General features: G+C 46.4%; 1 protein-coding gene across 1 annotated transcript; it reads right to left on the bottom strand.

Annotated features, from left to right (window-relative positions):
• Positions 1-35: 35 nt before the first annotated feature.
• Atp6v0e1 (ATPase H+ transporting V0 subunit e1) lies at positions 36-23,898 on the bottom strand. Its single transcript, XM_028893352.2, has 4 exons — positions 23,698-23,898; positions 17,404-17,451; positions 5,137-5,266; positions 36-492 (listed from the first exon to the last, which is right to left on the bottom strand). The coding sequence occupies exons 1-3, from the start codon at positions 23,799-23,801 to the stop codon at positions 5,173-5,175; spliced, it is 246 nt and encodes an 81-aa protein (XP_028749185.1). The 5' UTR covers positions 23,802-23,898; the 3' UTR covers positions 36-492; positions 5,137-5,172.
• Between the last annotated feature and the right edge of the window lie 399 nt (positions 23,899-24,297).

The following is a 24,297-nucleotide window of genomic DNA, read 5'->3' as shown; positions in this document are numbered from 1 at the left end:
AAATCGAGCTTTTTAAACACGGGAGCCAGATTTCCAAAGAAAGAAGAAAAATAATTTATTCCAAAGACGTAGAAGTAAGAAATTCATCCTGAAAATAGAGCTTGGTGTACATCTGCTGGGGTAGAGCTTCTCTTGAGCGGGCACTTCGGACTGCCCCACTGAGTCTTATTTGTCTTGCAGCAATTTTAAACACATCGCCGACTCTCATGTTGTGAGCTGGCAAGAGCCATTTTTCAAAGCCACAGGCTCCAAGACAAGGGTAACAGATTTCTCAGAACAGCATCTCTTCTCTCAGCAGAGTGCAGACACATCTCACAGAGTCTGCTAAGTAGGCACATAATTCAGAGTGTAAAAAAGGTGAAAGAAAAAATACTGCATGTAGAGGAAGGTCTTCAAGTGTAAGGCAGGTAATGCCCAAAGTGGCATTTCTATCGAAGAAGGTGGTCTGGGTGTAGAGCTGATTTTGCATCTAGAAGGCATTCTCTCTGTGACCTGCAAAACAAAACAGTTCTAGTGACTTAAGATCCTCTAACATCTAGGTCCTTCACCCTTCTTCAAAAGAGCAGAAAGGGGGCTTGGAGAGATGGCTCAGCAGTTAAGAATACTGGCTGTTCTTCCAGAGGACGTGGCTTCAATTCTCAGCACCCACAGGGCGGCTTACAACCATCTGTAACTTCAGTCCTAGGGGACCTGATGCCCTTTTCTGGCCATTACAAACACATGGTGCCCAGACAAACAAGTTGGCAAACACCCATACATACAAAATTTAAAAAATGGGGGAGCTAAAAGTAGCCAGAGCTACAGCATAATGCAACCAAACCCCACGTACACATAAAAATAGAAAAAAGGGAGGGAGGGAGGGAGGGACGGAGGAGAGACAGAGAGAGAAAGACTGAGTGAGCAGAATATAGGAAAGTAGCCAGGCCTGCAACCCCAGCTGCTTCAGAGACTGAGGAAGGAATCGTAAGGCTGGCCTAAGCAACTTCGTGAGATCCTCTCTCAAAATAAAAAGTGAGCAGGATGTGGTGGATCACACCTTTAATCCTAGCACTCAGGAGGCAGAGGCAGGTGGATCTCTGTGAAGTGGAGGTCAGCCTGGTCTACATAGTGAGTCCCAGGTGAGCCAGAGCTACATAGTGAGACCCTGTCTCAACAACAACAAAAAATAAAAAGGAAGATTAGGGATATAGTTAGTATAAAAAAAATTTCAAGCAAAGCCAGGCATGGTGCACATAATCCAAGCACTGAGGAGGCTGAAGTGGAGGATGGTGAGCGTGAGGCCAGTCAATACACTGAGGCTGTCTCGTCTGTTCCACCAACACAAAGTTAGCCAGGTAGTACTTTAGAAAGAGGTAGGTGCTCAATCAAACCTCAGAAGAAGACCAGGCATACTCATCATACAGGTTTGGGCAGGTTCTAGAGGAGGTCCAATGACCAAGGACATCACTATCATATAACTACACCAACAGCAATATGACTTACCCAAAGCAGGAAACACGAAGCTGACTAACACAAGGAGCTGGAATTTAGTGAGCTCCTGTGCTCTTCGCTTCCCCTCTCAGAGCAGGAGGCTGGCCACCAATACGGGCACCCTGTGTTCTGCCTTTGTTGGCCCACTGACTAGCGAGCTCCCTGTCTTTCCCTGGGACTCCAGGCTGCCTTTCAGGCTGTTCCTCATTCTGACGACCCCGGGCACAGGTGACAATGACAACACCACCCATGTGAAGACAGAAAATGTTTAATTTCAGTATCTCCACACACTGGCTGCTCAGCAAGGGGAGGGTGTCCTTACAGTAGGCATCTCTGGGCTACACAGATGGCTCAGCGGTTGGAGTGTATGCTGGCGGGCTGGAGAGGTGGTTAAGCTAGGCTCACAACCCAAAAGACAGTCGTGCCAGCTGCTCCTCCAGGGCCTGAGTTCGGTTCCTGACAACTCCATCAGGAGGCTCACAACCGCCTTCTGGAGCCCCATTAAATTCCACTGCAGGATACTGAAGACAACATGCATTCAACTCAAGATTTCATAAGAGGCAGATTTGGGACTGTGGCTCTCTGACAGAGAGCGTGACAGAGGGCATGCTCAACATGCCCTGGACCCTGAGTTCAATCCCAACAGCAGAAAAACACAGAGGAAGTGGACTAACTCAAGGACTGTTTTCATGGTGCACTAGGAGAACAGCACCAGGTCGAGGTGGCCACTGCCAGAGAAGACTGTCCCTTGTGATCTCCGATCACTTTCTGAGCCTGCCCAGGCTGCAGAACAGCTCCTCTGTAGAAACTCTGTCCAGGCAAATGATCAAGCTGACCTGAGAATCTAACATGAAGAGCACACTGACAGACCTCCTCAGCCTTTGGACTTTTTCAAGATTTATTTTATTTTTAATTGTGGAGGTGGGGGAGTGGGGGTGTGTTGGAGGGAAAGTGTATGTGCCCGTGTGAGTGCAAGTGCCCTCACAGTCCAGAAGAGGGCACTAGATCTCCTTGAATTGGAATTGCGGGAGGTTGTGAGCAGGCCAGTATGGTGCTGGGATATGAACTAGGGTTCTCTGTAAGAAGAATGTGCACGCTTAACCTCTGAACGATCTCTCCAGCCATTCTTTTGTTTTTTGTTTTTTGTTTTCTTCATTTTTCCACAAAGAATCACAAAAAGGAAAAATTGGCCTTCACTTTTGTTGTTGTTTTTCAAGACAGGGTTTCTCTGGGTAGCCTTGCCTGTCCTGGAACTCGCTCTGTAGACCAGGCTGGCCTCAAAATCAGAGAGATCCTCCTGCTTCTGCCTCCCAAGTGGGCTTTCACACAACCGAGAGCTACTTTTTATTCAACCTCAATGACAACAGTTGAACTACAGTTAAGTGTGGTACTACAAGGCATGGCCCTCTGGTTGGATGAGTTCACTAGGAGGTACAGAATCCTCTCCATGATGAGTAAATAACTAGCTGTGGATGGAGCTAGAACTATCAATCCAGAATTCACAGTGTTGTTTTGTAAAACAAAGGAATCACTATGGTAACTAACAGATAAAACTGAGAATGGTGATGGGTTGTGGGGGATGGGGGGAGACTGAGAAAGTAACTTCCAAATACCAAGGCCAGAATGAAGAAACCCATTCACAAAGGGTATGTGAATGAATGTGTCTGTCTCTTGTTTCTAAATTTTTTTAAAAAATTGATAAATTTTGAACTACTTCTTTACTATACAAAGGTAGTCTTATTCAGCCACAGGAGGTAAGCCAGTCAAAGCTGCAGGCATTGAACTACTCAAGGCAATGCACAAATGAGTGGCTAAAAATCAGAAAGCTAAATGCATCTAGTGATGAAAGAACTCACTTAGACACAATGGCCAGGGCCAGGTGGTGGTAGCAGCGCACGCTTTTAATCTCAGCACTTGGGAGGCAGAGGCAGACGGATCTCTGTGAGTTCGAGGCCAGCCTGGTCTACAGAGTGAGTACCAGGATAGCCAGGGCTACACAGAGAAGCCCTATATGGAAGAAAAGAAAAAGAAAGAAAGAAAAGAAAAAGAAACAGTGGCCAGGAAGCAAGCACATGACTGGCAGGCTGAGGCCCGAAACATCCGAAGGAAGCATTAAGAGCTGGCAAGAGCTGAGGCCAAGCTAGCACCACGTCCAGTGAAGTCCACTTGCTGACCCGCCTTTTGAGTGAAGTCAGAACAGTGGGGCAGTGAGAGGCAGAAGAGCTAAGTGTGCTAATGAGGTAAGGACATGAAAACAGCAGGCCTGGGACCACCAGGTCAGGAGCAAAGGATCGGGAAGAAAGGAGGAAAAGGAGCTTCCAGGGCAGGTCTGTGCCCTTCACTTTCCTGATTTTGTGACTCAGGGATCTTTGGATCCCTGACAAAAGCTATGAACTTACATCTTTATAGTACATCTCAAGGGGTGTGTTGCCACTAAAACTAGACACCTCAGGTTAAAACAACAAAAGCTGAGCTCACCACAGCCCAGAACTATTCAAAGCTTCTAGGTCTACAATGGTCTTTCTCAAGATGTGCACCCGGAGGAATGACTTTGTTTTGAAATACACTGGCTGCTTTTCACAGAGGACTGAGTTCAGCTCCCAGCACCCATATGGCCACTCACAACTGCATGTAACACCAGTTCCAGGGAATCTGATGCCCTCTTCTGGCCTCAGGCACTCCACAAATGTGATGCACAGACATACAGGCAAAACACTTACACATATATAAGAAATATATATGCAGACTGAGATATGGCTCGGTTCTGTTCTGAACACCTGACACTAACTTCCATCTAATGAAGTAACAAAGAAAAGAACAAATCAGACAAGTATCCTGCCACTCAGTTGTAAACAAACTTTTGCACCCTGCCACTGTTCACCACTTGGATTCTCAGAATCAAATAAAAGCTGCCATTTTGAGACCAACTTTCTCTTCGTTCTGTACTGTTTGAGATAAGGTATCACTCTATAGCCTAGGCTGGTCCAGAACTTGCTATATAGACCAGGCTGGCTTTGAACTTATTATCCTCCTGCCTCTGAAATCAGTGCTGGGACTGATTACAGGGATGCACTACCATTCCTAACCTTCAGAAGGTGCTTTTTTCCCTGTCCCCAAAGCAATCTAAGACATCAATTTGAAATATTTTAGCCACTTCTTACAGTGGCTAAGTGTTACAAAGCTAAGAATACTCACTTTCTATTCTATGTCAGAAGCCTACGTGCAAGTTTAATTTCAGAACCCCTTCCGAGAGAGAGAGAGAGAGAGAGAGAGAGAGAGAGAGAGAGAGAGAGAGAGAGAGAGAGATCTGAGGAAAATGTGTAGGGCTTGGTTTTCTCTTTCAGCAGGTGGGTCCCAGGATTTGAACTCAGGTCTTCAAGCTTGGCATCAAGTGCTTTCACCTACTGTACCATCTTACCAGCCCTAAATTACATTTTAAAAAGGCAAGGTAATCACAGACTTTAAAAGAATCTTATGGATAAATCCCTAAGATACATGCAAAGAGAATAGTTGCTTCTAATCATGCCCTTGTTCTTCAGACCTTATTTTCAAACTACAGTCTGTAGTTGTCTTAGAACAGCCATGACGTCCTGAGGAAAAAGCCAGAGCAAACACTCTAGCTGACTGTCTGACAACAGTCACATGACAGGGCAAGGGCATAGTCACCTCAGTGCCTGGGTACTATGGAACATGTCTTCATCCTCAAGGCCAGTGGTACTTCAGATACCAGATGGTTTCATTTTTCAACTGTGGTCCAAAGAGAGGATTGAGCTGGGCCAGAATTGCAATCAGCCAACTAAAATTCGGTGGGGAGGAACAAGAGCAAAAAGTGGTGAAATTGGCTTGAACATAACCATTTTCATACACGCTGGAAAACCATGTTAGTCCAACTTCAGTGTATTCCATTCTGACCACGCCTTCACACTGTGCTCCTGGAGGCAGCTGACCAGAGACCATTTCCCAGGTTGCATTGTGCCTTCATTTGAGATGATCCACAAAGCAGGAGGCTCCATCACAGCTGAGCCTCTGCCTTTCCTCAATGACTTCATGATGTACCATGTATCTGAGCTTTCCCAAATCCATGACATCCTTACCACCAAGCCTGTTCACTCCTCACAATGTGTCACCATCACAACTTTTATCTTCTCTAGTGTGCAGACATCAAGGCACTATTTTAGGGGCACAGCCCAGTGGATTCCTAATCACCATCACAATAAAACACAACAAGCGTTTCGTGGGCCCCAGTACATAGAACCAAATGGGCATTTACTTCTGGTCTAAATCACAGAGTGCCTCTGTATTACACATCAATTACAGAGGAAGTACAAACCTCTTGCTTATCCCAGAAACTAAAGCAGCATGGTTAGCTTTAAAGTTTTCGAATGCTGGTCACAGAGTTCTGATGAGGTAATTCATGGGCTTGACGAAATTTGAGAACCACTGAGTAAGTACGAAAGCAAGGAAAAAGAAAAGCAGCTTGCAGGTGTCTGGCTATTCAACCATTCTGTTTTACTTACTGAACAAATATTTAATGAGCAATTACTAGGTCCCAGGCCCCAGTAATACAGGAAAGATGCCATATCACTCTCCTCAGAGATCTTAGGTAATATCAGATTGTAACTGCTACATAGAGAAGAAAAGCAGGGGAAAGGGATGGAAATGGGGCTGAAGAGGTGGCCAGAAAAGGAGGAAGTATCTGAAGAGACCAGAATGATGCCAAATCCACACTGTCTCTAGTTCCTATTCAAAACTCGGGAGTCCATTAGATCGTCTCTGTGGTGGGTAGGAGAGGAGGTAAATGTGGGGAGTGAGTACTGACGAACCGAAGAGTGAGTTTCGGTGGTATCCACCATTGATCCTCTTGCATGGACATTAGGGAGCTGCTTTCTGAAGAAAAGGAGACAGAGGGCCATGACAGCCTCTTTCTAAACTCCTCTCCAGGACAGGGACCCGCCAAACCCAACTGAGCCATTGCCGGCTGGGGCTCTTCCTCCTCTGGCTGATACTTCTGGAATCCTTCCTTCCAATCACAAGACTAAAGGCCGATTCTGAAGGCCAATGCAGAGAAGCAGCCAGCACAGCATCAGGAGCTGGTGCCCACAGACACACCGTATCTGCCTTCCCAGCCCACAAAAGGTCGTTTTGTGATGAGAAATGTGATACAGGAAGAAACCAGGCCAAAACAGATACCTTAAGCTGACTCACTTTACAAACAAAAAGTTAATTCAAATGAGATTGCCTGATCGCCTTTAGAACTGGGGTATTCAACATAAACACAACACAAGCCTTTCAGTAAGGCTACACACACACACACACACACACACACACACACACATACAAACACACACACAGAGTGGAGGGGGGACAACACAGGCGGATACTGCATTGCAGAAGAGCTCTGAGGCCAGAGTCATGGAAAATTCCACCCAAGCCCAGCAGGAGATACAAGCTGCCTTCAGGAACAGTCCTGTGCTCTGTAAGAGACAGACCTAACTGGTAACCTTAGAAACATTAAATTAAATAGATACATTAGCCCCCACACTGTCCCCACGACCTTTCCTCTCCAAGAGTGTGTAGTTAAACAATAAAAATATCATCTAGGGGCTGGACACAAGGTTCAGTGGTTAAGGGCAAATGCGGCTCTTCCAGAGGACCCAGGCTTGGTTCCCAGCATCCACACTGGATAGCTCAGTGCTGCCTGTAACTTCAAATCCAGATATGACGACCCTCTTCTGGTCTCTGCAACACACACACACACACACACACACACACACACACACACACACACACACACACACCAGCACTTAAGAAGTGTGGAGGGCCTTTTCAGCTGCACCAGCCACCCAGGAGCTTTTCTGAAAGTCCTTGGGGAAGGACAGAAAGGGAAAATCAGAGTGCCATGGTAAGGGAAAGGCTAGTTGAAATCTGTCACTAGTAGCACAATTAACAAAATGTGTTGTGAAGACTGCCTACAGAAAGACAATACAGAGCTATTTCAAATAAGAACATTAAAAAAGGAGTGAACTATGCTTAAGGCCAAAGCATATTTGACCTTTGGCCTATGTCTTTAATCTTAGCCCTTTCTTAACTGTAATCTGTGACTTCCTGTGGCTCTCACCAACAAGATGTGGAGGTTTGTTTATAGTCAAAACAAATGTCTTAACTTCCCTGTGCCTAGAGCTACTTCTACCCTTGTGACCCAGAACTTAAGGACCCATCTTAGGGTCTCATTTACTGCAAGAATCCTCTAAAAATGGTGCCTCAAAATACATAGCTATTGTTAAGACACAATCATGATACAGGGTCTCAAGTAGCCTAGGCTGGCCTCTAACACCTTTATGTCGTCAAAGATGACCCACATCTCCCCAGCTGCTGGGACTACATGGATCCTGCACTATCACATCCACCAGACAGGGCTGCTCCCCAGAGGAGCAGTTCTACACCATGTGTTGAGTGTGTGCTGTCCCTATAGAGGTCTCTCTCAACGCCACGCTTAGATCTATGTTACAACCTGTTTCTTGATTTAACACCAACTTTTTCTTCACATGACTCATCCCAAAATCCTTTTTTTTTTTTTTTTTTTTTTTTTTTTTTATTCGAGACAGGGTTTCTCTGTGTAGCTCGTGTAGCTCTTGCTGTCCTAGAACACATTCTTGTAGACTGGGCTGGCCTGGAACTCACAGAGATCCTCCTGTCTCTGCCTCCTGAGTGCTGGGATTAAAGCTGTGCGCCCAGGGATTGGGATCTGCCCGGTTGATCCTAAAATTCTTCACAATGGTCTGGCTACACGTGACACGGAAGCGGAGGTCTCTGAAAGAACTCTTCAGGCACCTGTAGGAGGTGGCGTGTAGCTGTGTGTCTGTCTCCTGCAGAGGTCATGATGGTGTTCTCACACAGTTAAGGAGCCTGAACTGCAGGCAGGCTAAGTGATTTGTGGATGTTCACAATACTAAGTAGGCAGAAGCAGGCAGCAGGTGACTAGGCCAATCTAATGCTGCTCTGTGAACGCCTAGTCTTTTTGGTGCTTTAAGTGAGGGCGTGAGTTTAGCTAGGTCAAAATCAAGAATTACAGAAGTGAAAATCCACAGCCTTTGGTGTCTGCCCATGGAAAATAATAAGTATCAGGCGTAAGAATGAATAAAACTGCTTTGATCTCTCATGCCAGTCTTTGGAAGTTTCCAGATTTACATACCCTCCCCATCTTGCATTTTTTGGGGGGTGGGTCTCATAATGTTGCCCAGGCTGGTTTCAAAGTCCTAGGCTCAAGGGATCCTCCTGAGTAAAGACTAAGTCACTGCTGGTCGGTGGTGTCACACACCTTTAATCCTAGCACATGGGAGGCAGAGCCAGGCAGATCTCTGTGAGTTCGAGGCCAGCCTGGTCTACAGAGCAAGATCCAGGAAAGGCACCAAACTACAGGGAGAAACCCTGTCTCAAAAAGACAAAAACAAAAACAAAACTAAGTCACCATCCACCATCCATTCAGCTTGTAATGATGGGATAATTTGTTTCATTTTGTTTTTCAAACAGTTTCAAAGATAGAGCCCAGGGCCTTGTGCATGGTAAACAAGCACTAAAATACTGAGCCGAAGCCACAGCCACAGCCACTGCCCTCGACACTATCTCCAATGTTTCAAATCAAGAAACAAAAAGTCAATCTCAATCACCACCCCCAACACACACACACACACACACACACACACACACACACACACACACACACACACACACACCACAAAACAAAACCTGTTAGGAAAATGCCTCAAGAAACAGTACAGGCTATTTCACTTGGAATTTTAGCAAAATTTTCCCTCTCTAACCGGCTGAACGGACTCAGGGCCTGCCCTTCTGACTACCCACAGACTTAAAATTTCCCTTCGGCTGATAAACACACAGAGCATTGGAAGAAAGAAAGAAGCCTGCTGTGACCTGATGGAAGCGAGTGGAGGAAGGGCCTGTGCTCTGGCGGAGCCCTGACTGGTTGTGTAACCAGAAGGAACGAACTGTACCCTTCCGCTTGCCCAAACTGTTCCACATGGTTCCACAGCCCAAAGGCCTAATAACCATCAGCTGAGAGGCTTCTGTGGGACAGCGGTGGCACAACAGCAGTTAGGGGGACTGTAGAACTGGGGTGGACCCAGGGCAAACCCAAGTTCTTCTTTTGAGGGGTTACTGGATTGAAAGTAGGGTCTGCAGATGCTGGGCAAGCACTCCATCACCGAAGCACATTCCCAGCCTATTATCACTATTATTATTATTATTATTAGTAGTAGTAGTAGTAGTAGTAGTAGTAGTAGTATTTTGCCATAAGGTCTTGCTAAATTATCCAGGATACTCTTGAATTCACTGTGTAGCCCAGCTGTCTAAAGGTGCCCAATTATTCCAGTCACTCTCAGAGGTCATGGCCATGGCCGGCTCTGAGGATGCCAAGACACTGGGTGAAGGGCTGAGCTACTGGGGATGGCAAAGGACTGTGCTCCCACAGACAGGCCAGTGGCTCCCTGCACAGCTGGGAGAGTCCTCCAGGCACAGACTACAGGGCTCCAGCCGGAAGCAGTACTCAGTTCAGCTCTCAAGTCCTGCTTAGTGGTTTTGTTCCACAGGCAGAAGGAAGAACAGGGAACACGGGTGTGGCCTAGTTCCTGGTGAAGCACATATGGGACCTTCTCAACTTCCTTGTTGGAATGGGGAAGTCCAACCAGGGATGGCTTCTCTATCCATAGTCCTCTTAGCCCGGGCCACAACAGGAGTGACCTCTGCCAGTGGTACCTTATGTGACGGCAGAATCATATGCAAGTGCCTTGCCCTGGCTCACTTCACGACTACAAAAAATCTTTTCTCCAACCTAATGGCACAAACCCCTGGAAGGGCAGGGAAGCCACACAGAAGCTGCTAGAAAACGGGGCTTTGGTACCAAAGCTGGGTTTTAACTCTACGCATCCCAAATGCTGGTGGACTGGCTCTAGGCAAATGACCTTAACAGCCAAAGTCTGTTTCTATTTGTAAATACTTGCTCCACAGTGTTAGGAATTAAAGAGATAATAGGGGACCTTGCAGTGGCTGGTAGGCAGAAGTTCAAAATCACCCCATGTCCCTTGCTCCTCTTTATCTGTGAGATAGCTAAAAATGTACCCAGGCCACAGAAGGAGGCACAAGAGATTTACTTTGGAGTCTCCAGAGTACGTGGCACTGGGGCGTTATCACTCTACCCTTGCTCACACCCACCCCACCGCACAGCCAGCAGATCTCTAAGCTATCTCCATGTCTCCCAGGTCCCCTGCAACATGCACACCCTACAGTTAATGTGACAGACACTCCTGTGGACCGCATCATGCCATACAGCAGGCTCAGAGAAAGGGAGATGTATGTTCCTGGGTAGACCTGAGGCAATCAAGTACCGTCTGAAAAGGAACAGGCCTGCCTGTCAAAAACATGACCAAGTAACTCCCTGCCTTTCGGTATGTGGCAAGGATTCGCTATGGAGTTCTTGTACTGCCCCTTAAAATGAGTTCTACTTTTTGCTTTCTCAGAAGACAGAGCTGAGGGGACACTGTCCACACAGGCTAGAGGTCACTGGGTGGGTGGAGAACACTGTGAGAAGCTCGTAGGGACTCTCTGAACTGGAAGTCCTTGGCCTGGCAGGAACATGGAGCCCGAGCCCCTGTGGCCTATGTGCGGCAGAGACCGGCACGGGAGTATCTGCCCTCCTGACTGCCCCTCAGCTTTACACCAACTCGAGCGGCCCTGGCATGATCAGTGAAAAGTGCTCCCCTCGCAGGCTGAGCCATTCCTTCCCCAGCGACATCTGAATCCCACCTAAGCTGCTTCTTTCTTGGCTAGTCTCCTTCCTTCCACCCCGTCTCCCCGAGTGCTGGGGATGGAGCCCACAGCTTCTTGCACGCTAGGCAAATGCTCCATCTACCACTTAGGTACAACCTGTAACTACTAAAGGGTGGATGGACAGGGGACAGGGGGACAGGGGGACAGGAAGATGTTCGGGTGAGGTGCTTGCTGCCAAGCTTGACAACCTGAGTTTGACCCCAGGACCAGAAACAACTCCTACAAGCTGTTCTCTGACTTCATTTATTGGCAAATAAATAATAAATAAATAAATAAATAAATAAATAAATAAATAATAAACGTGGGGAAACTTTGAAGAGTGAAGGAGTGCACACAAAGGAGAGCTGCCGCTGGCTTTCCAGATGGAGGGGCCGAACGGAATGTGAGTGGCCTCCAGGGCGGGGTGGTGGCTAGCTAACAGCCAGTGAGGAAATAGGGACTTCAGTCTTATTACCACAAAGAACTAAATTCTGGCACAGCCTGAGGGCTTGGCAGAGAACCCCAAGCTCCAGAGGAGAAGACGCAAACATGTTTTCTATTAACTGGCTGCCAACCTTACCACTGTGGCCCCTTTGCTACCACAGGAATACGCCCTAATTTCGCCAATTTTAAACTTGAAATTTCTTCCCTTTCTTCCCCCAGGACTTCAAGACTACTCATTTTCTAAACTAGGTCTTTCAAACCAAAGTACCTACTGAGCCCTTTGTGTGTCCCACGGACTGAAAATGGGGCCTCACAATACCACTGGGCACAACCCCAGTCCCATAATCCTCTTATCTGCTATACTGTAGTAGAAAAGACTCTAATATATGTCTCCATAAAGCAGGTGATGATAATATGCTGGGCCAGGCACCGTGCGCTCTCCTTCTCTATATATAAACATCATAAATGTACCTCTGAGAGCACTTAAGCAATTCTCAGATGGAAAATTAAATGATGGCAATTATCCAGGGAGGGGAGTGAGGTGGCTGCAGGCACTCTCCACAGCTGGACAGTACAGACACCAAACCAGATGAGCCTGGGCTTTCACTGGCAGACTTTACCAGGATGAGGAACACCAAAGCCCAGGGTCCTCCCAGAGCAGACAGTCTGAGAAACCACATATATCACTCAAGAAAGCTGGAAGCCCAAAGGCTTTTATTTTGAATTAATCAGACAGAGGGACTGATGAGATGGCTTTGGGTAGAAAGAAAGAACTGACCTTGAAGATTGTCTTCTGACCTCCACACATCTGCCCCATCCCAAGAAATACATGGATTAAGAAAAGGAGGGGGTGGGGGAGTTACTGAGAGACAGCTCAGCAGTTAAAAGCACTGGCTGCTCTCCCAGAGGATCCAAATTCAATTCCCAGCACCCTCACTGGGTGGCTAACAACTTCCAGTTAACTCCAGGCCCAGGAAAGAAACTTACTGGATCCAGGGGATCCAATGCCCTCTTCTGTTCTCCACAGGCAATGCACTCATGTGCACAAATTCATGCACACACAATAAAAATTTTTAAATTAAAAAAGTGCAGTTAATATGGTCTTAAAGAAAATTTAAAAATCACTAACATTCAGTTAATCTTATTTAAAAGACATGACGGGAAAAGTACTGAGGAACAAAAATCTGAGAAAATAATCAAAACAATAAAAGAGCCTAGAGTTAGCATGTTAGTAATTCTATTAAGTTTATGTATTGGTTTTTCGAGACAGGGTTTCTCTGTGTAGTTTTGCGCCTTTCCTGAAACTCGCTTTGGAGACCAGGCTGGCCTCGAACTCACAGAGATCCACCTGCCTCTGCTTCCTGAGTGCTGGGATTAAAGGCGTGTGCCTTAAGTTTATATATTTAAACGATAAAGACTGCTGGGTACATAGAGCCACATGCCACATGTCTGTAAATACAAGGCAAACACGCCTGCAATCCTAATACTCAGGAGGCTGAAGATGTTAGTTCAAGGCAGCCTGGACTACGCAGTCAGATTTGTCTCAACAAACCAAAACTAAATTAAACTAAAAGGCAAAGACCCTCAGCACTGACTAGGTCAATGGAGTGAGTTTCAGGCCAGCCAAGCTACACAGCGAGACCCTGTCTCTAAAGGAAAAGGAAGAAAAAAAAAGAGAGCGTGCTCAATGGCACAAAGAACAGGAAAGAAACACATACATGCATAGCAAAGCTATTCCGAATAAAAAAGCTGAAGCCACTGAACGAAGCAAGGAAGTTCTCACAAATCTGACAAGCACAGAGTGGCAGCTCATGCCTGTAATCCTAGCACACAGAGGCAGGAGGATCAGGAGTTCACAGCCTGCCTGGCCTACCTACCGAGACCCTCTCAAAACACAGACACAGCAAAGCAATGGTCAAGTGCTGGGAACGGAGCTGAGCAGTGCAGTGGGCAGGGCTCTGGACTCAGTCCCTCACGCCAAACAAGAAAAGAAAAACGAAACCTGGGCAGTGGCGACTGCCTGTCTTCACTGGGAAAACACAGCCAGCCCTGACCTTTTCAGTGCCAGCAGCCCAGGAGAGCAGCAGGGCTTAAATGCCCAAACCCGACACCGCCCGCAACCACGGGAAGTCTGCAGATCCAAGGCTGCCTGACAGGTCTATAGGAAAGAAGTTCCGTGGGTCTCCTACCTTTGCTCACCCAAAAGCAGAAACCCAGACCTCCCAGGTTCATCCATCATGACCCAAACCCCACTCCCTGGTATTTCCCACTGCTTCCAGGTGACGCTGCCCCTCCCTCGCCCCTTCAATCTCCCTGGAGCAGAAAGGGACGGCTCTTGGGCAATGAGACATCTTTGCTTCCCCTGTGCTACCATCAGACCGTTCCCCTCCATCTTGTTTGTGCGAAGGGACTTCTCTAAGGAGTACACAGATGGTGTTCCACCTACCAACCCTTCGGCTTTCCCGGTGTAGGTCCTGTTGCAGAGGCTGCTCCAGGCAACCCTTCTCTGCCACATTTTCATCTCAACAGTAATCCCACCTCACCTATGTGGTTCCTGTTCCAAGACATCCAGTAGACCCTGGATCAGAGACCCAACTTCAACACATACAGCTTCCTATGCACACACATCTACGGGAACAGTGAAGTCATAAACCAGGTACAGAAAGAGATCAGCAAGACAGAACACATTGCAATGAAAGTTACGTGACCTTCTCAGAAGAATCAAGACAAACACTAGTACTTCCTGACTGCGGTTGATCTTAAATGACTGGAGCTATGGCAGGTGAAGGCCCAGGAAAGAGAGGAGACTCTGTTCCATCTGTTGGCACTGCTCAGGCTGAGCTCTACTCACTTCTCTTTTTCTCTCTATCCCTTCCTTGAGGTCAGGGTTTCTCGACACTGACACTACTGACATTTTGGATCCCAACTTACTGACAGGAGCAAGGAGGAGGTGTCCTGGACAGAACACAACCTTTATTTGTCAGCAACCTTGGTTTCTGCCCAAGGACGCCAACAGGAGTGCCAATGCAGCAGCCCCCAAGAGCACATCCAAAAATTACAAAGTGCAGTGTTTATGTGGCTCGTTATCCACCAAGACTCTAAAATCAATCAGGGAAGTGAAATGCAATAGGCTACTGGTGATATAAAGGAGCTAATTTTAGAGCATGGCAGACATATTGTGGTTATGTCCGAAATGGTGGTTACCTCTAAGACACAGGATGAACTAGATTTGCTTCAAAATAGTCTGAGGTAGATGAGAACATGAGGGGGTGAAACAGGCTTGCCTGTGAGTGGGTAATTTTTAAAGGTGGGAAAATGAGAAAGAGAATACAGTAGGTTTAGAAAGTCAAAATCAGGCCGGGCACGGCTTTTTAATCCCAGTGCTTGGAAGGTAGAGGCAGGTGAATCTTGTGAGTTGAGGTCTACATGGTAAACTCCAAGCCAGACAGGGCTATAGGGAGACCCTGTCTCAAATAAACTGAACTTGATGACACGTGAATTTGCTCTCTCCTCTTCAGCTACTGTAAGACAACACTCCACTTGGTGCTCGTCAGACTGCCACCATAGAGACTAAGCTGTCAGCTGAAGGAGCCTCTTTTACTCTCTAGCCAAAACACACAGAAAGGTGAAAAAAGTCAACTTCAGCCAATCCCATCATTAAGCACAGCCAGACACCATGAGATCATTTAGCAGCTGTAAGACAAATCTAAAGCCTTGCTTAGGAGTCACTGCAGGTGTGTGCAGAAAGCCAAGCGTCTCAGCAGGAAACTCTCCTGATTTACACAAACCTTGGTGCAGAAGCCCCAGGATACTACACATTCATGGGTGCCGAGGCACAGAGGGTCCTGGCCTTTCACCTCAGGATGGATGGAATTGCTGTTTCCTGCTCGTGGCGGCACTAAACAATACTGTGGCCAGCACCATTTTCACACACACCCTACAACTACATCAGCTAAGACTCAGGGAGCTAGACAACACGCTGGGTCTACATTCTGGCTGGACATAGTGGCTCAGGCCTGGAACCCTGCATTTGGGAACACTCTAGTGTCGTCTCTGTTGCTGTGATAAAACACCCTGACTACAAGCAACCTAGGGGAGAAAGGGTTTATGTTAGCTCACAATTGCAGGTTGTAGTCCGGCAGAGCAGGAAGCCAGGGCGTCAAGACCTGAAAGCAGCTGGTGTGGGCCGGTGCTTCCGTACTCAGCTCACTTTCTCCACTCTGATCTAGTCCAGGGCTCAAGCCCAAACACTGTGCAGCCCACCTTCAGGGTCAATTGACACAATTAAAGATATCTCCCACAGGCATGCTCACTGGCCAACCTAATCCAAACAGTTCCTCATTGAGACTCTAGGTCCAGGATAGTCTTGATTATGTGTCAAGTTGACAGAACAGAGAGGTTGGGGCAGGAGGATTGCTGTGAATGTGAGGACAGCCTTGGTTACACATAGTAAGCTCCAGACTACCTAGGCTACAGTGTGAGATCCTGACAAGAAAGAAAGCCAGCAAGGAACTCCCTGAAGGGGTAACTTTCTGGTGTATGCCCTGTTTCAGTTGTTTAATAAAGAAGAAATCGTTTGCCCTTCAAGCACTTTGTGGCAGTTATTTGCTCCAAGAGTAGATTACTACTTAGTTTTGTTTTTTTCCTCTGCAGCTTGGCTTGCTCCATGTTATTCAGGAAAGAGGAGAGTAGAGTGTGGACAACTTTGGGAAACATCGTTAAAGCAGCTCAATGACAGCCAGGTGTGATGGTGCACGCCATTAATCCCAGCACCTGGGGGGTAGAGGCAGGCAAATCTCTGAGTTTGAAGCCAGCCAGGGACACAGAGCAAGTTCCAGGACAGCCAGGGTTACACAGAAAAACCCTGTCTTGTAAAGCATCAACAACAAAAAGAAAACAAACAAGTAAAAAAGAGAACTTGCTGCTCTTCTATAGGACCCAGGTTTGATTCCCAGCACCCACACTGTGGCTTAAAGCCATCTGTAGCCCTAGTCCCAGAAGATCTGAAGCCCTTTTCTGGCCCTTGTGGGCACTGCACTCACACGGTGCACAGACACAGGCAGGAAAAGCACCCATGTGTGCGAAATAAATGACAATAATAAAAAAATGTTTTTAATTTAAAAAAGACATTGCATTCATGTGAAATACTAAGTAAAATGAGTAGTAGATTTAATGCCAGGTGACGATGGAGCTCGCCTTTAATCCTAGCACTCGGGGCACGGAGGCAGGCAGGTCTCTGAGTTTGAGGCTAGCCTTGTCTACAGAGCTAATTCCAGGATGGCCAGTGATACACAGAGAAACTCTGCCTAGAAAAACCATAAATAAATAAATAAATAGATAAATAAATTAATAAACAAATAAATAGATGGATAAATAAATATGTCATAATAGTAAGATATAAAGTAGTATAATTACAAGTTCTAGATAATTATAAGCATTTATAACATTTGCAGCAATTAAATTACATTTGTTTTCCCATCTGCCAGCTCTTACCTAACACACTGAGCACTTGAAAATGTGAAATTCTCAGCATATTCAATTTGGCGACAATGTTTGTAGATATTAAACAAATCCAAGTGCCAATGACCCATAATGTGTCAATTAACACATTATAAATACCAAGAATAACTGTTTTTAAGACACATTATGTATAAGAGACAAAATACTTACAAGAGATAGCAGCAAACTGAACAAGTCACCAACATGGTGATAATAACTCTAAAAAAGAAAGAAAGAAAAAGCCACTATTAGACATCTGTGAACATGCAGACCTTGCAGAATGGTTGACAGCCCTTCCCACTCTCCTGGACTGCATGCAGGATTGCGCACCAAGACAATGGACCTGCACTTATCCAAACATCCAATACATCGCAGTGTGCACTGAGTACACGTTTAAGTACAAAGTCAAACATCTGTCTTTAAAGGAATGTGTTGGTGCCGCAATTTGATTGGAAACCGAGAAGTCTGTACTGACAATTCACTGTGACAGAACTACCGTGTTGGACAGTATTTTTGGCAATGAATTAACACTGCTAAAATCATGCTCACTAGCTGGACCTCTCCCCAGCTCTATTTATTTATGAAAAGTTAAAGTTGAGTCTCTGGCCAGGAGAATTTCAGCATTTCTAAAACAGAACTCATGCTCAGAACATCCTGTTCTTACAGAGGACCAGGGTTCAGTTCCCAGCACTCACAACTGCCCTGAACTCCAGCTTCAGGGGATCTGATGCCTCTGGCCTCTATGGATACACACACACACACACACACACACACACACACACACACACACACACAAATTTAAAAATAATAAAACAACTCTTTAAAAGTCTTAATTTAAAAACAATAACACCCACACTCATTATCCTCTCTCTAAGCTCTCCCCTTCGGAATCTTAGTCCTCAAGGCTGGGGTGTGGTTCAGTGGCAGAGCGAGCATGGGGGATGCCATGAGTCCAATCCACACACAGACTATACTCATGAGCACTGTCATTTCCCCTAATCTACTTTATCTCTGCCACCTCCTGCTCAAACTCCCTCTGCATGCCCACCCATGCTGTGGATTCGGCCTTTGAAGCAACTCCCTCTTTGGTGGATTTCTTTTTTTCCATTCACTTGCCAGCAACAAAATTCACTGGTTTGGCTTGGTTAACTTATTTTAGACAGATTCAAAACTTTCTTCTAATCCTTTTATTCTCTCCACAATCAACCAGATCAACCTTTCAGAAACATTCTTTCATTACACTCTTCAGTGAAGCCTATTTCCCACAGGGGTGACTGCCACATCCTGGAGCAAACAGGACAAATGTCAGAATGTCAGCTTAATTTTGCTAAGCCTTTAGAAGTTCTGTGCATGCATTTCCTGTGGTTAATCTATTGGTACATTTCTTCACTCCACAATTGTACCTGAGCACCCAGGGTGTATCAGGCTCTAGAGAAGTAGCAATGAATAAAACTGATTTTAAATGTCTATACTGGTAGCTGGAGAGATGGCTCAGAGGTTAAGAATACTGCCTGCTCTTCAGGAGGACTTAGATTTGGTTCCTGGCACTCCAGTAACTTCAGTTCTAGATCTGGTGCCCTCTTCTGGCACCTTGGGGAACTACATGCATGTGTTGCACAGACATACATGCAGACAAAACATCCACATAATGCAATAAAAATAATAATAATTTTAAAAAAAAAGTCTATCCTGCCCTTCCCTGTGAAGTTTACAGGCTGGGGGAGAGGTTGAGAGCAGACAACACATAAGATGAACAACAGACAGACAATTATCTATCATTAATTAGCATGTTGTGGAATCAGCAAGTGCTGACCTAAGAAAATAAAGCAGGGAGGGAAGACAGATGTGCAGGGTGATGTCAAAGAGTCTGGCAAGTGATGGAGTCTGCCTGCAGACTGGCTGAGTGAGAGTGCCCAGCAGTGGGACAGCAAACTCAGGCAGGAGCTGAGAGGGGACTTGGAGGTTCAGAGGAAGGAGGTCTGGGTGGCTGAAACAGACCAGCAAGGCCAGCTTGGGAGCAGGAGGTGAAGTCAAAGAGGTTTATCTCAGAGCCTGACAAGGATGCTGCCTAAAATGTTATCAGGCAGGATCTGAAGAAAAATGACAAAGTCTGGTGTGACTTCTCCCACGATCTCTCATCTGGGTTGAAATAGGCTGGGGAAAGAGACAAAGGCAGAGTGATCGTGAGTGTGTGGATGGAGGCTGAGGCTTCAGAACAAGTGGAGAAGGCTTAGAGCAGTGTGGGTAGCGAGTGTTGGTCCGATTTTAGAGGCATTTTATTTTTAACTATTTGAGTTTGGGGTGGGGGAGTCACGAGAGTGCAGATGCTCAGGAAGGCAGTTTGGATTGCCTGAAGCTAGAGTTATAGGTAGTTATGAACTGCCTGGTGTGAGTCCTGGGAGCCAAACTCTGGTTAGCTGCTGAGCCATCTCTCCAGCCCCTCTAAACACATTTTAAAGACAAAGAAGCATGACAGTTGTACAATCAAGTGAGCACCTGCACAATCATTTGTAATCTAAGCCCTTCACCCAACTGGCTGTGGTAGTGCACACCCGTAATTCTAGCACTTGGAAAGCCAAGGCAGGAGGATGGCAAAGTTTGAAGTTAACCTAGGCTACACAAATATGGACAGATGGAAGGCCAGCCTTCCAACTTCCAACTCTTGTTTTCAACCCTCTACTCCTAAAGGCAGGCTCTTTACCACCACCCCACCACCCTTCTGCTCATATGTGTATGAGCGCCGGTTCCAAGTTTCTGCTCATCTTCTGTTCCTCAGCCTAGCTTAGACTTAGAATCTCTTCTGTCTTCTCCAAAAGATATCTCAGAGAATGGAATCAGCTGAGGAGTCTTTGTATTACACACCTAACATTAGCTGCCACACGAACATGCTCCCCTTCAAATAGCTGCTCCACAGGGGCTGCACACAATCATGCAGGAGTGGAGTCATAAGCTGCAATTCATTTTCAAATGTCTCAGCAAAACTTTTTACATCTATTTACACACATTCATATGCATTCATAAAGCAAACATGTATAAATCTATTGTGGTATATGGCCTTGGCATGTAGTCTTTTTTAAAAGAGTTACTTCATATTTTAAATTTTGTGTGTGTGTGTGTGTGTACATCACAGACACCAGAAGATCAACTTGGATTCCCTAGAGCTGGAGTTATAGGGTTTGGTGTTTTTGTTTTGTTTTGTTTTTTGGTTTCTCTGGGTAGCCCTGGAACTCACTCTTGTAGACCAGGCTGGCCTTGAACTCAAGAGATTTGCCTGCCTCTGCCTCCTCATGCTGGGATTAAAGGCATGGGCTGCCACTACCACAGGGCTTTAAAAATAGTAGTTTTGAGCCACCTCACATATGTGCTGGGACTTGAACTCAGACCCTCTGGAAGAGCATTAAACGTTCTGAACATACCATGGTGTGCAGAGAGAAATCTGAGGACAATTTGTGGGGTTATCAGACATGGCAGCAAGCACCTTTACCCACAAGGCCACCAGGCAGCCCTTGGTATGTGACTTTCTATGTTCTGCATGCTCCAAACAAAATGTTGAAACAAACTGGAGCGGACATAACTGCAGCATGAATCTTAAATGGTCTTATTAATAAAAGCAAACCCAGAGCCAGGTATTGGGGTGAATGCTGGAAGATCACAGAAGCAGAACAAGCCACAGCTTCCTCACCTCACCAATTCCTCAGCTGATCCTGTTTCCTCAGACTGGAAGCCTCTGAGTCTCAGCTGAACTGCTTCTCGAAAGCCTGAATGCTTAACCAGCCAAATGCTTCTAGTTTCTGGTCTTCACGCCTTATGTACCTTTCTGCTTTCTGCCATCACTCCCTGGGATTAAAGGCTCACTTTCTGGGATTAAAGGTGTGAGTCACCATGCCTGGGTGTTTCCAATGTGGCCTTGAACTCAGAGATCCAGAGGGATTTCTGCCTGTGGAATGCTAGGATTAAAGGCGTGAGTGCCACCATTTTCTAGCCTCTGTACCTAGTGGCTGTTCTGTCTCTGACCCCAGATAAGTTTATTAGGGTGCACAATATTTTGGGGAACACAATACCACCACACATAACCCCTGGCACTCCTCCAAATCTGGCAAGGAGAGCCCTGAGAAAAGCTTGATGCTTCTGGACAATCTGTGGCTTCTAAAGAGAAGAGGGAGATCACGAAGGACAGGCATGATCAGGACAGGAAACAGCAGGCACAGACTGGATTTTGTCCTGCCTATGTCCCACTGCAGGAAAAATCCAAAGAAGAAAAGGGGCTGGTTCCCTGCTGCGCACATGTCAGTAGGGTCTTGTCCCTCCAGCCACCATCTTGCTGTCTCATCAGGTCCTGATAACCTCCTATACACACCATTTTCAAAACACCGTGCAAGGGTCTCTTGGGGAAAGCATTCAACATAGACGTCCACTTTGTCCACTCCTCTCTTACACACTTCCTTCTTCCCTTAATGAAAATGTCCTAATCCATCAAATCAGAGCATGGTGGCTGGGGATACAGCTCAGCAGTAGAATGCTTGCCTAGAAGGTAGGAAGCTCTGGGTTCACACCCCAGAAACCCTCCCTCTGCCCTACCACCACACACACATAGCGGGGGAAAATCACCAGAGTGCCAGTTCTTGCATAAATTTCAAAAGATATTTTGATTTGCAAATTTTTCTGGGGGTTAAAAGGGAACTGGTATTAATTAATCCTAAAATGTCCATGTTTCAGTAAAGAAAATAGGAACATGGGAAAGCTAACTAAATCTCCCAAGGTCACAGAGCTCAATCACCTTGGAGCAGTGTTTCTCAAAATGCAAACCTCTAGGTCCTAGGACGAACCATTTTAAGACCTGCTCAATCCTGCCAAGAGCAGGAAACACAAGGATTGCAGAGAGGCTGCCAATGGGACCCAGATACTATGTCACTGCAGATCAAATAGAATCTGGCTATAAACAACAGGGGTTTCCTTACTCTGCACAACAGGGGTGGCACCTGATCCTGAGGATGGGGAGAGCAGGGTTTTAAGAAAGGAGTGGCTCTAATTCTAAATGTTAGTAAGGGCTTTTCTGAGGATGAAGGCTAGAAAGTCAGACAGTGATGGAATGAAACAAGGTTGGTGTAAACACATCAGAGGCATTTTGTTGTCTTTCACTCCAGGATGGAAAAAAAAAAATTGAATTCAGTTAGTGCAAATTCTGATACCACATCAACTGCTATAAACTGAAGATGATTCTGTAAAACTATTAGTGAGAGGTGGAACTTGATGCTTGCAAATGATAGAAACTGACCTATCATTTCCCTTTAAAAAGTGGTTTATTTGGGGGCTGGAAAGATGGATCTTTGGTTAAGAGCCCTTGCTCTTCCAGAGACCTGGGTTGGAATCCCAGCACCCACATGGCAGCTCATAACTATCTGTAGCTCCTGTTCTAAGGGATCCGAAGCACTGCACGCACATGGTACCCTTACATACAAGCAGGCAAACACCTAAACACATAAAATAAATAATAAATAAATTTTTGAAAGTGGGGTTTTTTAGGCTAGTAGAAAGAACTTTATTTCTAAAAGTCAGTATTTTCCAGACAGTAATAAAGGCCAATGACACAAGACACAGTAAAACTTCCTTTAATCAAAATGCCCCATTCAGTACACACTGTCTACTCTGTGAAGTGCTGTGGAGCTATGCACTATGCAGCCACCATTAACGCAAAGGACCTTTCTGACAAACTACGACTTCAGTTTGTCACCTCCACATGATCTTGAGTTGAAATGGAAAAAAATGACTGAAATTCAAAAGAGGAACTAGAAAAGAGGGTGTCCCCATGCTGCTCAGAAGAGCTCTGTTTTATACTATAATACAGAAGTTTATTTCCAAACAAAGAAAGCGGTACTTAGCAAAACCTTGGGTGAGGGAATGCAAATCTATCTTGGCCAACCACTGCAGGAGCGCCCTGGAAGGTATGACGCAGAGGTTTCTAAACAATACCTTTGGCTCTGGGTGATTTAACCTCGCTTAGATCAGGCTCACCCTCTCCAGGGTTGGGCTCACTGGATGCAAAGGCTGAGCTCAACACTAGCAAGCTTGTCAGAGTCTGCAACTGCGATAGCATCGGGGACAGAGAGGGCGATTTCTCAGACCCCTTTCTTTGAAGTTTGGGCAAAAAGCCTCCAGTGCGTGAAAGACAGGACCGAGGCCGTAAGACTGGCTCGGGAGACACCTTAACTTCTCCGCAGTCGATGCGCACATCGTCGGTCCATCAAGACAAAGCATTCCCTAAAAATCACTTCCGGGAGGGGCTGCCAGAGGTGACCTCACGTTCCGGTCAGGGACTTTGGCAGGCTCCCAGGAGCGCATGCGGTCCTTCCCTCTGTGGTCCACCCCACTCATCCTCCCGCTGTAGTCCTCCACGCGCGACCCTTCCCTCCGTGATCCTCCCGCCGCGCCCCTCCGCTCCCACCGCCTCGGGCCTGGTGTACTTACCCCCGGTTAGGACCCTTGGGGATAAACCAGGGCACGAGAAGGCCCACGAAGCCCCAGAAAACACTCATTACGATCAGAGGCACAGTGAGGCCGTGGTACGCCATGCCTGTACCTCAGCAGACCAACCAGTCCGCCGCCTCACTCTCGTCCCACCCGGAAGTGTCAACAGCGGCTCACGTGACCTGCGCACGAAAGCTCCGCCCCTTGCGCTCAGCGTGACTCGCCCGTCGGACTCCGCCCCTTGGGCCGGAGCCCCGCCCTCACCTAGCCTGTCTCAAGGCTGTAGCTTCTTGGAGCTTGTCAGAGGTGAGGTGCCAGTCACCAGAGGATCAACGAAGTTTTCTGGCAAGAATTTAGACCCATTTTCCGCGGTGTGTTATTTACATTTTTTAGCTGTATTTTACGCGCAGACGTAAAAAGCTTAACTATAGTTCTAGAGTCCTGGGTGTTTGGCTCTGACTGTAAGCTTTGCATTCTTCTATATAGTCCATGAACTACTCGGAATTGTCATCCCTGCTACAGGTGAGGAATTTGACCACAGTCACATAGTAAGTGGGAAGGATCAGGATTCAACCTCTGAGGATGACTTTTCAAGGCACA

The sequence above is a fragment of the Peromyscus leucopus genome, chromosome 8b, assembly GCF_004664715.2.
Source record: "Peromyscus leucopus breed LL Stock chromosome 8b, UCI_PerLeu_2.1, whole genome shotgun sequence".
NCBI lineage: Eukaryota > Metazoa > Chordata > Mammalia > Rodentia > Cricetidae > Peromyscus > Peromyscus leucopus.
Note: the sequence above shows the minus strand (reverse complement) of the source record. Positions and strands in the feature narration are given on the sequence as shown.